An 18,702-nucleotide genomic window follows, 5' to 3' on the forward strand; every position below is an offset into this window, starting at 1 on the left:
GGAAATATACAGAAATTGAATAATGTTGTCAAACAGTCTGCACTGCATAAATTATAAGTTAAATACAGATTAATCCTTATTAAAGCTACAAAAGTTATTTAGTTAAGAGCAAAGTGTGATTTTCTCTGTTCCCTTTGTTCTTTGATTAACTTTTCTGACAGGCAGAATTAGTGACTGCAGTCACTTTAAGATCTGCCGCTGCTGACATATACTGTGCAAAAGTAGGCATGTTAGTTTTTTTCACTGGATTATTACAATTAATAGCAAGAGGAATGTTTGGAAATGTAAACTGATATTTCCTATACACTACAGCAAAAGATATAAAAAACAAAACAAAACATTTTTTTGGTGAAAATGCTAACATGCCTAAGACTTTTGCACAGTACTGAATTTTTAAACTGAAGCAAATAAAGCAATATAATAATAATAATAATATACATTTCTGGTAACTCTATAATAACTGCACGCAATTAATCGTTATCTATACATTAATAAACATTTCATCCATCATTTATAAAGCTAGACATTAATAAGCAGTTTATAAATACAGCTAAAAATGCTTTATTCTTGATTTATAAGCATGTGTTTAATAATTATGAATTATTTTGATTCTTTATTAATGATCAATTTAGCATTATTTCCAAACATTAAACATAGCATTATTATTTTGCTTTATTTACAAACCAGTTATTTAGGAGTTGTCAGTGGTTCATAAGATCACTTAGAAAGTTTAAGTAAATGATTAATGAACTATTTAAATGTCCATTCATACATCTTAAATTTTATATGTTCTGTATCACTGTGTTGTTTGTTTCCTTTTTCTGTTTAGAAGATAACTGAGCCTTTAAATCTCCTTTGTAAAAGCTTTACGAGGCATAACTAGTCCTCACTTTAGATGAGCTCACAAAAATCGTTAACTGACCACTACTAAATGCTTTATAACTACCTGAATTAATCATGCATTACAGTAGAAATGCATGTTAATTAAGCATTTATTAACACACTAAGTAACTTTTACTATATGTCTGAATAATATGTATGAATGTACATTTAAATTGTTTATTAATCATTTACTTGCAATTTCTAAGTGATTTTATGAACCACTGACAACTCCTAAATAACTGGTTTGTAAATAAACCAATACTTCATTTAGAAATGATAAATGATCATTAATAAAGTATGAATTATTAAACACATTAGAGATATGCTTATAAATTAAGAACAAAGCATTTATAGCTGTATTTATAAACTGCTTAATGTCTATTAATGCTTTAAATTATGAATTAACTGTTTACTAATGCTTAACTGATTAATAGCGTGCAGTTATTTAAAGCGTTACCCAATTTCTTTCAATACAGAGAAAGATAGAGAATCCAAATCATAAGCTGTTGTAAACAATTCAGTAATGCTTTCTATCATATTGAAGTCAAGACTAAAAGATTATTGCATTAATAAAGCATATAAGGATGGTTGTATATCATTAAATGTTGTTTGTATGACAAATTTGCATCTAACTGTGCTATTATTATAGATACACCTAGCAGAATCTACAAAATGTTAATAATTATAATAAAACAAGAGGGATCATAAAACGTACCTATTGTTTTTTTAGTACTACATGCCCTAAATAAGCTGTTTCACATAAAATATAAGTTCTCGAGCATTTCTCAGAGAATCGCACCCAAGAAGACTACATCAGGTTTTATAGGATAAAGACAGACGCAACAATAAGATCAATGTGACTTAACTCATGTCACCTTCTTTCAATATGATTGGTTAAATTTGTAAAAGCAAGCCCCCCTCTTTCACCTTCTGTTACTGGCATGAGCAAAATCATTTCGAATCATCAGAAAATATAAAGAAAAGGGTTAAGAGTTCAGTTGATTACTCAATATGTCATGAGACAATTCTGGACAGTATATTTTTTATATTGTCTTAGTCAGCACTTCCGAATTTTCCATGGACACAATATTCAGAGAACATATTGGTACATTGGTACAGAGTGTTAGGCCTAAAAGGGAAGTAAGGTTTAGATGTTAGAATCATGGTTAGTTTACAAGATAGTTTACTATCTTATCTATTAAAAATTAAAATACTCACAGGTAATAAATGAAAAACAAAATAAAACAGTTATACATCTTCATCCTGTTCTTGTGAAAGAACATCCAGTGTGAAATGGCTCTCAAAAGAAAGATTGCTGGAAAGATTCGCATTTAATCAAGCATTTGTAAACTTTTGAACTGGCTCATTTTTATAAATTCAGCTATTATTTTGTCTTTAAGCTAAACATCTGTTATGTAAAATAGCTTATTCAGAGCAGTACTAAATAAAAAACAATAAGCAATTTTTATAATCCCTCTTATTTTGTTTAAAGTATTATCATTTTGCAGATTCTGAACGTACTACTGCATCTGTAGCTACCATTATGCAATTAATCATACAGTTGCCATCTAAATCTTTGTGGACCCACAGAATAACGTGAGCAGAAACATCGTGTTGTGCAATGGTCTGAGAGTTGGTACAAAAACACACGGTGGAACAAAAACGTAATTTATTCAAGACTGTAAAATTTCTTGCTCTTTTTTTCAGGATATGACAATATCATCTCTACTGAGCATCCAAAGGTCAATATGAAATGTGAGTTATTTGCTTCCCTAAAATTGTATGTCATTTTGATAATAATGGGTAATTCTTCCTTTTAAATCACTCCTTTTTTGTGCCTCGATGTGAACTGCTGAATGTTTTGACATTAAGACTTAGAGAATCATGAAGAATAATTTCACATAATTCTTAACCCTTTTGAAGAGTGTGACAGGATGTTGCGGTGATGCTCTTGTTATCCAACCACTGCAAATTTGCTCACTTCCACTGTATTTCACTTTGTTGCACTAAAACAGGTGTCACATCAAACAGGCAGCCTGTGAAATGTCAGATAATGTTGTGCTCTATGCTATTGTTATTCGAACGCCAAACGTATGTTGTGTGTTCAGTTGTATTACCCAAGTTCAAAAGGCAGAATTGTGCTGTGTTGTTTTATTTGGGTTTGTGCCCTTATGTAACAACATCAGGTCAACAGGTCATTCACAACATGAAAAACAACTGTAGGCATTGTTTTAGCAAACTTGCATAGCTCTCGCATTCTATTGATATACTAATTGATTACCTTAAATGTAATTTATTTAAATAGCATTAATAAAAATCTATTTCTCATCATTATTATCATTATTATTTCCAGTGCATTGGGATTTGATTGGATAACAATCAATTGCAAGAACAAATAAAAGCTTGCTAAAACTATTTGGCTTTAACATTATCTAGTTAGCCTTTGCGGTTTTGACGTCATTAGAAAAGGAGCAGAGACTGCTAAAGTTATTACATTTTGATTAAAGATTACAGAGACAGTTTTTTTATATAATTATAATTTATGTAATTTCTATATATCGTAATCATTATGTTCACAACTTTGTAATAATTACTTCAATGTGCTCATTGTTTCTGCATTAAGTTAATACATTGGACACAGTCACCTCTGATAGCAAATCACTCTAAATTGTAATGTAGACACATGCATTTTCTGGAAAGTTGCTAGGTATAGTGCTCTTCGCAAAACATATTATTTCAAATTAATGTAAATTGAATTGAAATGAATAATTTCAATTCAGAGACCAGGATTGTAAAAAGTAAATTTTCTTGTATTCTCAGTTGTGTCACAAGCAGATCAGCGTTCTGGGTCGTGCTCCTGGACCCTCAGCACCTCTAGAAGCAACACGCCAGTTATAGCTGTGGAGGATATTCACAGTCTCTCTTCCCAGATCTGCCTGTCCCTGGGATGTGGTGATGTGTATAAATTAAAGGCATCTGATGCAGAATTAAACAGTACCTGTCTCACAGGTTGCCTTTACCACAACTCTGAGTTAAACAACTGCACTCAGACTGTGAGAAGCCACTGCAAAATGCTCTCTGAGGTTATTTGTGGTAAGAACCATGTAGTGGGACGTGAAATTGAACATGTCTGTAGGTTGGCATGTATCAGGCCAATGTGAAACTGTAAAAACTGTTCCCATACAAGAAATAATGATAGTGAGATAAGTGTAAGATTAACTTCTGTACAAATAATCATGATAAATTATTTTAAAATGTATTTATTTATTTTAATATTTTTCATTTCTTTAATTTATTATTTAAAATGTATTATTTAAAAGTTTTTTGCAAACAAATTTAAATCTATTACATAATATGACTATATTCAGTATCCGGTTTAGTATTCAGGTAATATAGTAAATATAGTATATCAATGTTTATAGGATATTATGTCAGTCATAAGGAATGCATTGCATAGCTTTATTAGCATGGCCTATTGAAATGCTGATTTTCTTCTTTCACCCCCAGGTTCTCCCTATGTGGCTCAAATATCTAGCCCATGTTCTTGGACTATTAAATCACCAGACACAGAATCCTCTGTCTCTCTGACTGAAGACACTCTCCACAATGTGTCCAGTGAGATCTGCCATGAGCTTGGCTGTGGAAAGGTCTACAATCTCACTCAGAGCAGCGCATTGAACACAACCTGTTTCACAAACTGTGTTTATCACAACTACCAATTAAAGAACTGTACGGAGGTTACTAACCTTAGATGCTCAGTCCTCTCTGAAGTTAAATGCGGTAAGTTTGTACATTTTTCATTACAATATAACAGTTATGAAAAAGATGACGGTATATTAATTTAAAGAAATGTTCTAGGTTCAGTACAAGTTAAAGATGCACTATGCAGGATATTCAGTTACTGTTTGTAAGCACATCATTCAGGTTCCTCGTGGGCGGAACATGACTCAAGAAATGATCTGCGGGAAGATGAGTGATGAGCTATTTTGCAAATATTGTGTTAATCATGCATGAATAGCATTTGTGTGTGTGTATGAAAGAACAGCTAAGCTAATAGTTGAGTTTTAATAGAGCGAGTTTTAGCCATTTCAGTTAGAGTCCTGCACGGGTTCGGGTACCCGACGGGTGACCCGCAAATTTTGCTCAAACGGGTGAAAAATATCCAACTGTGTCGGATACGGGGTGCGGGTCGGGTCGGACGCGGCCGGGGAAACACGGGTCTAAACACGGGTTTAAAACAATCACATGCAAACGTAAAAATATATGCATATTTTTAGGAACACATCTACAAAAATATGCCTGTATTTCAAGTTGATAAAATAATTTAAAATCCACATCAGTTTATTTGTGCTCACGCGCCTCGCCCTCCCAGGAATCTATGATAACGTTACCTATAGGCTACTTTCACTTTTAAAAATTCATCATAACCGCGCGCGAGACCTGCTTGCAGTCGTCGAGATGGATGCTGAGGAGTTGAAGAAAAGAATAGCTAGTGGAGATTGTAAAGTTGTCGACAATGCGTCATCAAAAATCAAGCCCAGTGTGTGGGAGAAATTTGGTGTTATCTGAAGAAAATATTGTGAACGGCTTATTTGCTGCATGCATTTTCGTGTTGGATAGCCGCAAATGTGGAACTTCATCGCCGAGGAAGCACGCAGATAACTGGTAACAAAGCAATCAGTTCTATCGAACAGTATTTTTTTCAAATTTAACACTGTTAAGTAGGCTATGTGTGGTGTGCAGGGCGTGTTTGAACCCAAAATTGTCAAATGTAGGCTAGACGAAATTGCGTGGCATAGCCGCGTCTGTTCGATTGGTAAAATGTTACAAGTGTATAAATGTGTCTATAATGTGATTGGCTAAACTGATTTTATTTCGGGTGCGGGTCGGGTGTCGGTTCTATTTTAAGCGGGTCGGGTGCGGATTTTAATTAGTGCTGCTGTCGGAAAACGGGTCGGATGCGGTTTTAAGCACTGCGGGTACGGGCGGGTGCGGATTTACAAAATCGGACCCGTGCAGGACTCTGATTTCAGTCTAGCTCGCTAATAAGTATGTCATCATAAAAACTTAATTACAATGCCTAATAATCTCACTCGAGTTACAGATAGTAGTCAAAAAGGCAATATCAAAAAAAAAATGTGTATCGAGACGACAACTGCTTCCCATCCAGGACTTTAGGCACAGACAATAAAGTCCCACCCTCACCTGCGATTGGCTGGAGCTGCACACCTGCTGGCCAAAGGTTGCAGCCCAGAAACGTCTGGCACACAATTCAGGAATTACAGGAACAAGACAATGTCTCTGTATACACAAACACCACCACACACTTCTAGTGGACCATAAGCAATGATTGAGAGTCATTATTTATAAATATGCTTTATCCGTCCCCCCCCCAAAAAAACCCTGCATATTACACCTTTAAGTTCTGTGATGGCATCTGTGACAATGTGAGTTACCAGTCATTTACCACAGAAAATAGTTTCAGTGCATGCCTCAATTTGTTTGTGACAGTTTTCTACGCATTTCATGACTATGTAAAGCTGATAAACCCTTTAACTTTTACACCACATACATAACCCAGATAGCATCCAGATGGGGGCCACTTCAGGCAATGATGTGGCACTGTTGGCCGCCTTCTGGCCTATACAAAATAATTAGAGAAAGTGCACCTGTTGCACCACCGGAAGGACGGCCCTGTCTGACTGTAATACAAAAGTGGCCCATGTAGAAAATGTCGCCCAATTCAGAAATATCTGGGCCAGTTCAGTGGCAATATCAGTGCCATGTAGGTAGCTTAAGGTATGAAAATGACTAATTTTACATTTAAACGTGCTGAAAAAAATCTAATTATGCAAAATAAATCTCAACATTGATAAACTGTTATATTGACATATCTATTGCTTTATATCTTCTCTTTTATGATGAAATATCACTGTGGAATGAAATAAAGTAAAATAAAATCATATATAGGTTCTTTAGGACAGAAAATATACAAAAAACTAAGGAAAATATAACACAATTTAGAAATTTTATTAACACAAAATAATATTTTGTGCAAATATGGTTCAATATATCTCCCAACATTTCCACACAGGTGGTTTACTCTTTGAATAGCTTCCAGCAGGTTTCACCACAAGTAATAAACATAGTCCTATGTTCAAGCTTGGTTCTGTGTACTGGATCTTTCCAGTAGCTGCGGATGAACTCTACCAGTTCTTGTTACTTGGTGATGCAAGGAACGTTCTCCATTGGGTAATGCTATGTCCTGCTGCAATGTTGCGAAACTGGGTACCACTTTGTGAGCCCCGGTTTTGTCTCTCAATGTCCTTAATAAGTCGTTTGCATAGACATCAAACACAACATCAATTCTGTGACTGTTTGGACAATGAAGCAGAACCACTGTTAGCAAATATTCTGCAAGTTCCCCAAAGGTTTTGTCACATTTCAGTTTGTTGATGATAGCCATGCCATCAACAATTGATGCTGAAAACTGTGGAATTGTTTCAGCTGGGGCGACATTCTTCTGTAGTACAGATGCTAATGCAGCTTTGTTGGTTTGTCTTAGGAGACCATCAGAAGAAGCCAGATACCATGGAATTGGTCCATGGCCAATTCTAAGCATATGCTAAGCATAAGGAATCAAAATATGCTTGGGCATTCTTATTCTTCCTTGAGTCACTGCATAAGTTTTATCTTGTCCAAAAGACATGACAAGTCTTTGTACCTTTTCAGAAGCCTTTTCAAATGAGTCGCCACTCAGCAATACAGCCAAAAACTCTTTGATTTCACCAGCCAGCTTTACTGATTTCTGATCAAGTTCTGAAGGATTAGGTGGCCATGATACTGACGGCCGCTCTTTCTTGATGGCCGTGCGTAGAATCAAAGCGGTTTCCTCTATGCGGTCTGTATAGTTTATTTCTTGACTAAGCTTGTCACGTATTTCACTGTTCTCTACAACAAGATGCTCCATAGACAAAGTGTCAGGATACATCAGTATCCTGCCATTGTTAGACTTGCAAAAATGTAGGAAATCACCAAACTCTGCCTCTAGTCTTCTTCTGAGGTTCTTGATCGTTGATTCTAAGGGTGTAACAATATATCGTGTCACAATATATCGCAATACAAAAATGCAACAATATGTATCGTGGATAGTGACAATATGTATTGTGGATAGTTCACCCAAAATAATATTACCCTGTGAGAATTTTTTTTTAGTTTTCAGAGTCAGTACTACATTAAACTACAATATATTATGTTGAATATAATGTATAATAATGGGGGAATATTAGTGGTGTCAGGGTTGTAACAGGCAGGATGCTGAGACGAGGTTTAAGTAATTCAAAAACAAAGTATTTATTTATTAGAACTGAAATGGTTTCAGATTACAAAATCAAAAGACAAAACTCCAGGAATCAAACATTAACCATACAAAGACAACCATAATCTGACGACGACAGACCAAGACTGAGTAAAACACTGGGGTATATATACACAGGCAAACAGGATGATTAACAAGACACAGCTGACACAAATGAACTAATAAAACAGACCGGGGAAAACAGGACTAAACCAAAATCACAAAAGACAGGGGAAAACGGATCACAGAAACTGAAAACATAGAAACAGATTCATAAAACAGAACTCAAAAACCTCAAAACGTCACAGTACCTCCCCCCTCCCCAAAGGCGCGTCCTCGCGCCGTATAAAACATCCAAAAGGGTGGGAGGGTGGGCATCCAGGACGATCCAGACGGATGCAGGTTGGTCAGGAGACCAGGGCGGAACATGCTGTGGTCGTGGCCATGATGGAGCAGGCTGTGGACGTGGCCATGGTGGAGCTATTTTTTCAGGTGGCCATGGTGGTATTGGGAACCGCGTCAGAGAACCCTCCGCTGTTCCCCTAGCAGGTATGCGCCCCCCCAAAATTTTAATGGGGAAATTGACAGGTTCTGGCTCTTGCTCTGGAACAGACACCACCAGCTCAGGTTCAGGAACAGACACCACCGACTCGGGCTCAGGAACAGACACCACCGGCTCAGGAACAGGAACAGACACCACCGGCTCAGACTCCGGAACAGACATCACTGGTTCAGTCTCAGGAACAGACACCACCGGCTCAGACTCAGGAACAGACATCACTGGTTCAGATTCAGGAACAGACATCACCGGCTCAGGAACAGGAACAGACACCACCGGCTCAGACTCAGGAACAGACATCACTGGTTCAGATTCAGGCTCAGGTTCGGCTGGGCTGATGAGAGGATCAGTAGATCTGGTGGTATGTGGAAAAAACTTGCGTGCTCTCCGAACGGATACCCAAGGTGGGTCAAACATTTTAGACCCAAGATCAGCACTATTAGAAATAAGTTTTCGTGCTCTGGGCCAGGTGATCTTTTTAAAATGTGCTGGGCTCGGAACAAGACTTGGAACTGGCACCAACGGCTCAGGCACTGGAACTGGCACTGGAACTAAATCGGTTGGGTTGGCTGGATGTGAGGCGTACTGGGGGGTAAAACTTTCCCAGCAGATGGCAACAGCTTCCCTCCAGCTCAACCCCGAGAAATCGGGGAGTGGACGAGGATCGACGCTTACAGCACCGATCATATATGCTGTGATAATGGTTTCATCACATACATTCCAGTCTTTAGCCATATCACTAAACTTCACCGTATACTCCAGCAGGTCGTGGCTCTCCTTAATTACCCCTGTGAGTTGATCCCAGCACATTTTCTTTTTTGTTAGGGTCTGTTGTTCTGTCAGGGTTGTAACAGGCAGGATGCTGAGACGAGGTTTAAGTAATTCAAAAACAAAGTATTTATTTATTAGAACTGAAATGGTTTCAGATTACAAAATCAAAAGACAAAACTCCAGGAATCAAACATTAACCATACAAAGACAACCATAATCTGACGACGACAGACCAAGACTGAGTAAAACACTGGGGTATATATACACAGGCAAACAGGATGATTAACAAGACACAGCTGACACAAATGAACTAATAAAACAGACCGGGGAAAACAGGACTAAACCAAAATCACAAAAGACAGGGGAAAACGGATCACAGAAACTGAAAACATAGAAACAGATTCATAAAACAGAACTCAAAAACCTCAAAACGTCACAAGTGGGTCCTGATAATGCTTATGTTATAAGTCTTATGTTACCAGTAAAAAGTGGCCTACATTATTTTAAATATACAGTGGTGGTCAGAATTAATGGCACCCCTGGTAAATATGATCAAAAATGGCTCTAAAAAATACATTGTTTATCAATACAATACAATCTGCATTGTTTATCCTTTTGATCTTTCATTCAAAAAATTCGCAAAAATCTAACCTTTCATTGAAGTAAAAGAATTGAAAGTGGGGGGTAAATCACATTATAAAATAAATGCTTTTCTCCAAAACATGCTGGCCATAATTATTGGCACCCTGTTATTAAATACTTTTTGCAACCTCCTTTTGCCAAGATAACAGATCTGAGTCTTCTCCTATAATGCCTGATGAGTTTGGAGAATAACTGACAAGAGACCAAGAGTCCATTCCTCCATACAGAATCTCTCCAGATCCTTTAGATTCCCAGATCCATGTTGGCGCTTCTTCTCTTCAGTTCAGCCCACTCATTTTCTATAGGGTTCAGTTTAGGGGACTGGGACAGTCATGACAGAAGCTTCATTTTGTGCTCAGTGACCCATTTTTGTGTTGATTTTGATGTTTGTTTTGGACCGTTGTCCTGATGGAAGATCCAACCACAGCCCATTATAAGATTTTTAGCAGAGGCAGTCAGGTTTTGATTTTTTATCTGTTGGTATTTGCTAGAATCCATAATACCATGTATCTGAACAAGATGTCCAGGACCTCCAGCAAAAAAATAGGCCCATAACATATAAAATCCAGCAGTTTATTTAACCGTGCATGGGGTACTTTTTAACCCTGTTTGCACCAAACACATCTGGTGGGTTTGCTGCCAAAAAGCCCTTTTTTTGTTTCATCTGACCATAGAATCCGGTCCCTTTTGAAGTTCCAGTCGTGTCTGACAACTGAATATGCTGGAGTTTATTTTTGGAGGAACGAGGAGGATTTTTCTTGAAACCCTCCCAAACAACATGTGGTTGTGTAAGGGTTGTTTGATAATTTTTTTTAGGCTTTCTGACCCCCAAGACTCCAGTAATCTCTGCAATTCTCCATCTGTGATCCTTGGAGAGTCTTTGGCCACTCAAACTTTCCTCCTCACCATGCATTAAGACAATATAGACACACGTCCTCTTCCTGGTAGATTCGTCACATCTTTAGTTGATTGGAACTTCTTAATTATTACCCTGATGGTCAAAATGGGGATTTTCAATTCTTTAGCTATTTTCTTACAGCCACTTTCTATTTTGTGATGCTCAACAATCTTTTGATGCACATCAGAACTTAATTCTTTGGTTTTACTCATTGTGATGGATAATTAAGGGAATTTGGCCTTTGTGTTTCCTCATATTTAAACTCCTGTGAAACAAGAAGTCATAGCTAGACAATTTCATGTTCCTAGTCACCCCGGTGTGCTAAATAAAGATAAATATTAATGGGAATATACTTCAGAGATATTTTACTCGTAAAAAATTCTAGGGGTGCCAATAATTGTGGCCGACGTGTTTTGGAGAAAAACATTTATTTTATAATGTGATTTCCTCCCCACTTTCAATTCTTTTACTTCAATGAAAGGTTAGATTTTTGCACATTTTTTGAATGAAAGATCAAAAGGATAAACAATGCAGATTTATTTTTTACAGCCATTTTTGATCATATTTACCAGGGGTGCCATTAATTCTGACCACCACTGTAACTAGCCAGTGACAGAGTGCAAGTATATTCATCTAAAATAATTCTGTATTTTCAGGTTCAGAATCATGAATATATTTATTCTGGTGTCACCATTGTCCAAGCCTATTCATTTACACCCACAATGTTATATCAAATTTAGCATTTAATCAACAGTACATTTTTTCTTAACCTTTTATTATATGTCTTGGAGTATCGCAATAATATCGTATCGTGAGTTCAGTATCGTGATATGTATCGAATCGTGAAATTAGGGTATCGTTACACACCTAGTTGATTCCATCAGAGTATCAACGCCACGTTTGTGCATATACTCTCTGATTCGACATGTGAGAATTGTAATCTTCATAACACAAGGATGTTCCATCAGTTCTTCCCGTATGTATTCAAACAACTCGTCAAATGCAGCTGCTTCTGTGGCTTTATACCTGTTTTCTTCATCAGACACTTCTGACCTCTCTGAAGGGGCATCACGAGATGTAAGGACTCTAGTATAGTTCCTGTAACAACTCTTCTGGTAGTGAGCTTCTGCTGCTATCAGCTCTCTGCTAGTAACTGCAATCATTCTTTTATCCGGGTTGGCTAGAGCTGTATTTCTAACTGCAGCATCAGACTGCCAAGACACAGACTGCATTAACGGCTCTCTACTTTTTGTTCCTGGTCTGAACTTTGAAGACTTATCACAAAAGATGCAGATTTTTTCATACACCAATGAACTAGAGCTCTGAGTTCGTATGGACCTTAGCCATTGTTTCTGTTGTAGTGTCTAATGGCTTGCTTTTGAGTGTTTCCAAATCCCTTTTCATTGTAAAGAGACTCTGGCACCTCATGTGATACCATATTTGTGGAACCTCTCCTTCAGAACAACTCTCAGCCAAATTTAATATGTCTTTATGATTTCTTATTTCTGTGCCTTAACCAATGTTGTCCACGAATTCCAATTCTTTTGGTGTTGTTAAATTCTTCTCTGGGTCTTCTTCAGTGCAATGTATTAAACACTTGTTTTCAATTTTAGGCCGATTCTTTTGAGGAGATCTCTCTTCCTGAGTCTTATACATATTTCTGCAAGCAGTAAATTAATTTGATGTTCATTGTCTGCCTTCAGGAGTGTAATATAGTAAATGTCTGCTTATGTGTGTTTCTGCATATAGTGTGCATCTATTATAAAGATATCTCAAGCACCAGTACATGGACAGTCAACAAATGTACAATTTGGGCAATTAGCATTCACTTCACTTGTTGTTTATCCATGGTAATTAGCATACAATGAATGACTTGATAGATTAACCAATAATTGTATAATATATAACATTGCAAAATCCATTCTTGCCTGTTACATGGAAGCATATACAGACTGGTCTTCAGTTTAAAACAATGAGTGAAAGCTGTACACCACTATGTTTTATGCAGAAAAATAATCATAATAACTATATTATTGAAACAAGTTAAAGTTTTGACAATATTCCAACCTAGATATCACCAAGTATAAATGGTTTGGTACCAAAAATAATGAATTAAAGAGATAACAGACCTTACGTGGAATTCGGCAAATTTTGGGAGGGTCATACATAAAATTGGTAATTTTTGTACCTTAAGCTACCCACTAAGAATTGCTATCATGCATTTTTGTGGTCCAGGGACATGCCCTCTTATGATACTAATTTCTGAAATTTGGGGGTCTGCCTCACGGACTAATATCTGTCAAACAGGAGCAGAACGCCCAAGTGCCATCATTGCACGCGGTATGTGGACCAGATCTGGGCCATAGCAATTTTGCAATCTGGGAAGGGTTGTTTACACACCTGCAGGAATTACATTGGTAACACATAACCAGATTTTCCTAGAACAGTAGTCCCACCTTGAATTGAAATGCAATTTGCAAACAGTTTTGTATGGAAAAAAGCTGCACAATTCTACTTTTATACCCTTTGATACACTCTCCGAATGAACATTCCAGTAAGTGCATTGCTGCAAGCATGATTTTGGTTTGAAGTTCTTTGTCTAAATTATGTAAAAAATTGTTAGTATTGTCTAAATGTTTATATGTCCCAACTGCTTCTTCAGGCAATGCTGCTGTCCGATTGGTTGGGGGAGGTCATCGCTGTGGGGGCCGTGTGGAGGTGTGGCGGGGGTCCTGGGGCACAGTGTGTGATGATAAATGGGACGTGGAGGATGCAAATGTGGTCTGTTCACAGCTTGGTTGTGGGTACGCTGTGTCTGTCAGTGGTCAAGGTGAGCCCTACGGCCAGGGTACAGGCCCCATACACCTGGACGAACTCAACTGCACTGGAATAGAGAGGAGCTTATGGGAATGCCCGGCACTTACTCAAGGACATGATTGTGGTCATAAGGAGGACGCAGGTGTGGTTTGCTCAGGTATGTAATACTATGTGTGAGTTATAAGTGACATCTCAAGCAATGTTGATAAGAGAGTTAATTATGGAATGATCCATATTTTAGCCAAATAAGCCAATAATTACTATTCGATGACGGATATAAGCCTTTTTGTTGTTTTCAGATTCATGTTTTAAAGATTTTAAACTGAGAAGTTTAACTGAGAAGTTAATTAAAGTCATGCCATACTTATAAAAAAGAAAATGCATAGTACATAATAATTTAGTCCCTTATAGCATACAAGCCAAAATTATCTGTGGCAAGGAATGAAAAACTCCATTTGATGTTGGATAATGGAGAAAACTAACCTTGGAAGAAACAAGGGGGGCAGTTCTCTTCTGGTTATACATTCAGAATAAAATGTTTGTAATTAAGTAGATAAAGTAAGAGTTAATGACCTTGACGGATATAAGCCTTTTTGTTGTTTTCAGATTCATGTTTTAAAGATTTTAAACTGAGAAGTTTAACTGAGAAGTTAATTAAAGTCATGCCATACTTATAAAAAAGAAAATGCATAGTACATAATAATTTAGTCCCTTATAGCATACAAGCCAAAATTATCTGTGGCAAGGAATGAAAAACTCCATTTGATGTTGGATAATGGAGAAAACTAACCTTGGAAGAAACAAGGGGGGCAGTTCTCTTCTGGTTATACATTCAGAATAAAATGTTTGTAATTAAGTAGATAAAGTAAGAGTTAATGACCTTGCCTCCATTGCATGTTTGTTCTCATTATTATTCTGTTCATTCCACAAACCTTCAGTATACCTGCAATTTGGTTCACGCTCATCTGTGTCTGCATTACCAGAAAATGTGGTAAAGGCAGCATTAACCTCTACAAGTGTCTTTCAAAAATGTTATAAAACAAACTTTGGCTAGTGGAGGGATTCAATATAAAATGATAAAGTAATTAAAGCTTTTGTGTCAAAAAATTGTCAATGCAGGGGTCTGTGCCATGGGTGACACTTACATTTTGCATGTGTCTGTTCGCATGTCTCCTCTCATTTTAATGAAGAATACAAGGCTCTGCGACTGACAGGCGGTCTGGATCGATGTGCTGGTAGAGTGGAAATCCATCGCAATGGTAGATGGGGAACAGTGTGTGACACGTGCTGGCAGAAGGAAGAAGCTACTATGGCCTGTGATATGCTGAATTGTGGAATGGTCAAACATTTCACAGCCTTTGACCCCCCATTCAAACATAAAAATGAATCACTCTGGTATTTTCTCTGTGACCAGAATAGCAAAAACCTATGGCAGTGTGCAGAGTATATTGACAATAAATTTGTATGCAAGGAAGCAAAAGCAGCTGGGTTGATTTGCAACAGTAAGTAACATGTTTTGTGTGTTTTTTGTATGTAACATGTAAGAGAATATTTTAATAGTTACAGCAACAGTTTACCCCAAAACTGAAATTTTCTAATTTTCTTCTGTGGAACACTAAAATAATTGTTACAACTTTACACAATCCTTAGCAGCAACAATGTTTGTCAAACTTCAGAAATATGCTATATTTCAGCTAATATAGCTCATATGTTATATTCCAAACCTTCTGAAGATTTATGCAAAAATGTCCCCCTTTGTTTTTTCCCTCATTGTTTTTATTCACTGTTATCCCCCTTATAATTGTGTGCCATTGACACCATTATTCACAAGACATGTGAGAACCAGTGGCATTGTCCATCAATGCTGCCACCAATGTGTTGTAGTTCATACAAATTTAACTTATATTCCCTTTTAATAATGAAATTCTAAATAATTACATATACGTTATGACGACTGCAAAGGTTTAAGGATGCTTGCTAACACAGACACATAGCAGCCACAGAGCCTTTAACACTAAAGTGGGTCAGAGCTTCACACAGAGGTTGCAGCAGCACAGAGCAGCCCATGTACAACAGCTTCAAGATAAACATTTCTTCTTTTCCAGATTCTCTTGGTCTCCCTGTTCCCACCAGTCAAATACCAACCTCAGCATCAGCAACCACAAGTAATCTTGAATCTTTCTAAGTATCCTAAAACTGAAAATGATTAAAGGGGGAAATTACTTGGGAAAATTAAGGGGGTTAATTTACTACTAAGTTGTAGTTATGCCATGGATGGAGTGTAAAATAAATGTTACATTTGAAGAAAGGTAACTGTGAGTTATATAACATTCATGGTTGGCTGCATTTGGAAATGATGTCAGGCAGAAGCATCGCACTTTTAACATGTCTGGGACTATTTTCTTTTCTATCATCTAGAGATAACAACAATGGACAATTCACATAGATTCTCACCATCTCCAGAGTTACTGGGGTGTTTTGTTCTGGGGTTCTTTCTTGTGATTGCAGTTATCACAAATATCCTCTTGTGTCATGTTAAAAAGAAGAAAGGTAGGTCCAAACCTACAGACCAACACATCTAAAGCACAACACTTTCTTATCTAACTAATTGTTGGCAGAAAATGTTGGCTTGTGGACCACCTAATTAGCTATACCTTTATTTTGGTGAATCTCGTAGAAGCTATGAAGAGCAGGTCATAATTAAACCCAAAATAAATAAATAATAAATTACATTTTACATTCAAATACCAATTCAAGGATCATTGCGATTTAAGAAGTAAGCCAATTGTGTGCAATTCTATAATGGATGGGATAGTGTTTTTGTACTGCATTTGAGTTGGTACAACGGGGCTAAAGGCACACCATAAGAAAAATTAGCTTTTCACTGCTCCCATAGTGTATGATTGCAGGATTTTTTTTTTAATTGAACATTGATGGTGCAACCAATACCATACTATTACATATTATTCCGTTATTGAAAAACTGTTGCTTTAATTATCTTGAACAAAACTAAAAAACATTAACATGACCTTTGCCTCAAAATATAATCAATGATTTTATCGATTCTAATTTGCTACATAAATCTACAAACAAAAATTAGATCAAAGTAGTGCAGAATCAACTTTGCGTTGCTGTCTGCGATCACGTCAAGGAACAGCTAAATTTTCACATGCATCATCAAAAGAGCTTAAGAAAAGTGCATTCTAGTGGTTTAAAAGAGAATAAAGTAAAATGCTCCTTTTACCCCGGTGTCCTTTAGCCCCGTTGTACCCTATATTTGGAATGTCAGTGGCCTCTAACATCATTTATAGATGGATGTTAGATACTGTGGTATAAAACTGTTTGTTTTTCCTGTTTAACCTCACTGTTAGCTGTTGTGGTCCAAAAGAGATACATGAACCTACAGGCCACAGCTGAAGCCGAGGAAAATAACTACAGAGATTCTGTCAATCTTGTCAAAGTTACAAACAATAGCAGTGAAGCTGATGGTGAGTGTGTTTTACTCTGTGCTGATATTATGTGGATGAAAGATACTTAACATTTGTTTTCTGTATTTGTAAATTGTTTTCTCTGTGTGCTTGTAGTTCCCATATTTCCTCAGCGTATCTGGCCTCAGAGTAGTGTTGAGAGTGGATCGTATGATACGGATTATGAGCAACATGACATCAGTCTGGAAGCGGCTTTTCCTTTATCCACGTTTCACAGTTAGTCATTAAGTATTATGGACAATACTGAGCAAGCAGGAAAGACTAGGGATGATTGTAACACGGGGTCAGCTGTAACACCATCAATTTACTGAGTTAGAGTTTATGTTTTTGATTAAAGATTACAAGGGTACATAATTTTTTTTAAAATAATTATGTGCTTGGATAAATAATTTTTTAAAGAATTACTGCAACATTCAGTAAAAACTGAGTTACACACGTTAGAGCAAAAGGTGTTACAACCATCTCCATTCTCCCCTAAACAAAAAATATTGTTGTGAAATCCAATGTTGGGGTCTGGATAACATTACGTAATCAGATTCAAGTAACAAGTAAATGCATTATTTTTAAATTTACAAAAAATATCTTTTCAAAGATACTTTTTCAAAAATGGAACTCAAATTACTTTGTTCCCTTTCGAGGGAACTCAACGCATGGTTGTTGACGCTACGGGACAAGATGTAACTTTCTGGATGACAGACTGAATATACCATATTCAACATCTAACTTCTTAGAGATAGAAGCATAATCAATATCTAACTCCTCAGAGTGTGCTTCTGATTTAACATGAGATCATTATGTGTAACATAATTGTGTGCAACATAACTGCATGCTTGTCATCAGTTCCATAAATGGGCACCTATGTGCCCTTGGAATCTCCAGCTTCTTTGTCTTTAGAAGCCGTTTGTTTGATGTGAATGTGTGAAAAGTTTGTGATTTGTCAAATTGTTCAAAATATGTTGAAATTGTCCAGTTGCTGTTTCGATTCTCAATAACGGCAGGAAAAATGTAGGTGGGGGAGTGAATGAACAGAAATCTTTCCACCCTCAATACCCGTGGCTGAGGTCCCCTTGAGCAGGGCACCTAACCACCAATCTTTCCCTGGGCGCCGCAGCAAATGGCTGCCCACTGCTCAGGGTGTATGTGTCCATGGTTTGCTGTGTGTGTGTCTTCACTACTCACTTCTAATGTGTGTGCACTAACTTGTATTGATTAAATGCAGCAGACAAATTCCAAGTAAGGGTTACCGTACTTGGCCTTCACGTCACGTCTCGTCACATTGTTCATCTGA

At 37.1% G+C, this 18,702-nt stretch overlaps 1 protein-coding gene across 1 annotated transcript in view; it reads left to right on the forward strand.

The window, feature by feature from the left end:
• The window catches only part of LOC311093524 (uncharacterized protein), a 41,341-nt gene that overhangs the window by 775 nt on the left and 21,864 nt on the right, over positions 1-18,702 (forward strand). The window contains exons 2-10 of the mRNA XM_084130996.1: positions 2,590-2,637; positions 3,703-3,975; positions 4,390-4,662; positions 13,772-14,083; positions 15,117-15,428; positions 16,032-16,091; positions 16,345-16,476; positions 17,298-17,414; positions 17,511-17,630. Coding sequence (XP_083987122.1) covers positions 2,590-2,637; positions 3,703-3,975; positions 4,390-4,662; positions 13,772-14,083; positions 15,117-15,428; positions 16,032-16,091; positions 16,345-16,476; positions 17,298-17,414; positions 17,511-17,630 — 1,647 coding nt within the window. The remainder of the gene's footprint in view (positions 1-2,589; positions 2,638-3,702; positions 3,976-4,389; positions 4,663-13,771; positions 14,084-15,116; positions 15,429-16,031; positions 16,092-16,344; positions 16,477-17,297; positions 17,415-17,510; positions 17,631-18,702) is intronic.

This window comes from Abramis brama, assembly GCF_963993115.1.
Source record: "Abramis brama genome assembly, chromosome: 12".
NCBI lineage: Eukaryota > Metazoa > Chordata > Actinopteri > Cypriniformes > Leuciscidae > Abramis > Abramis brama.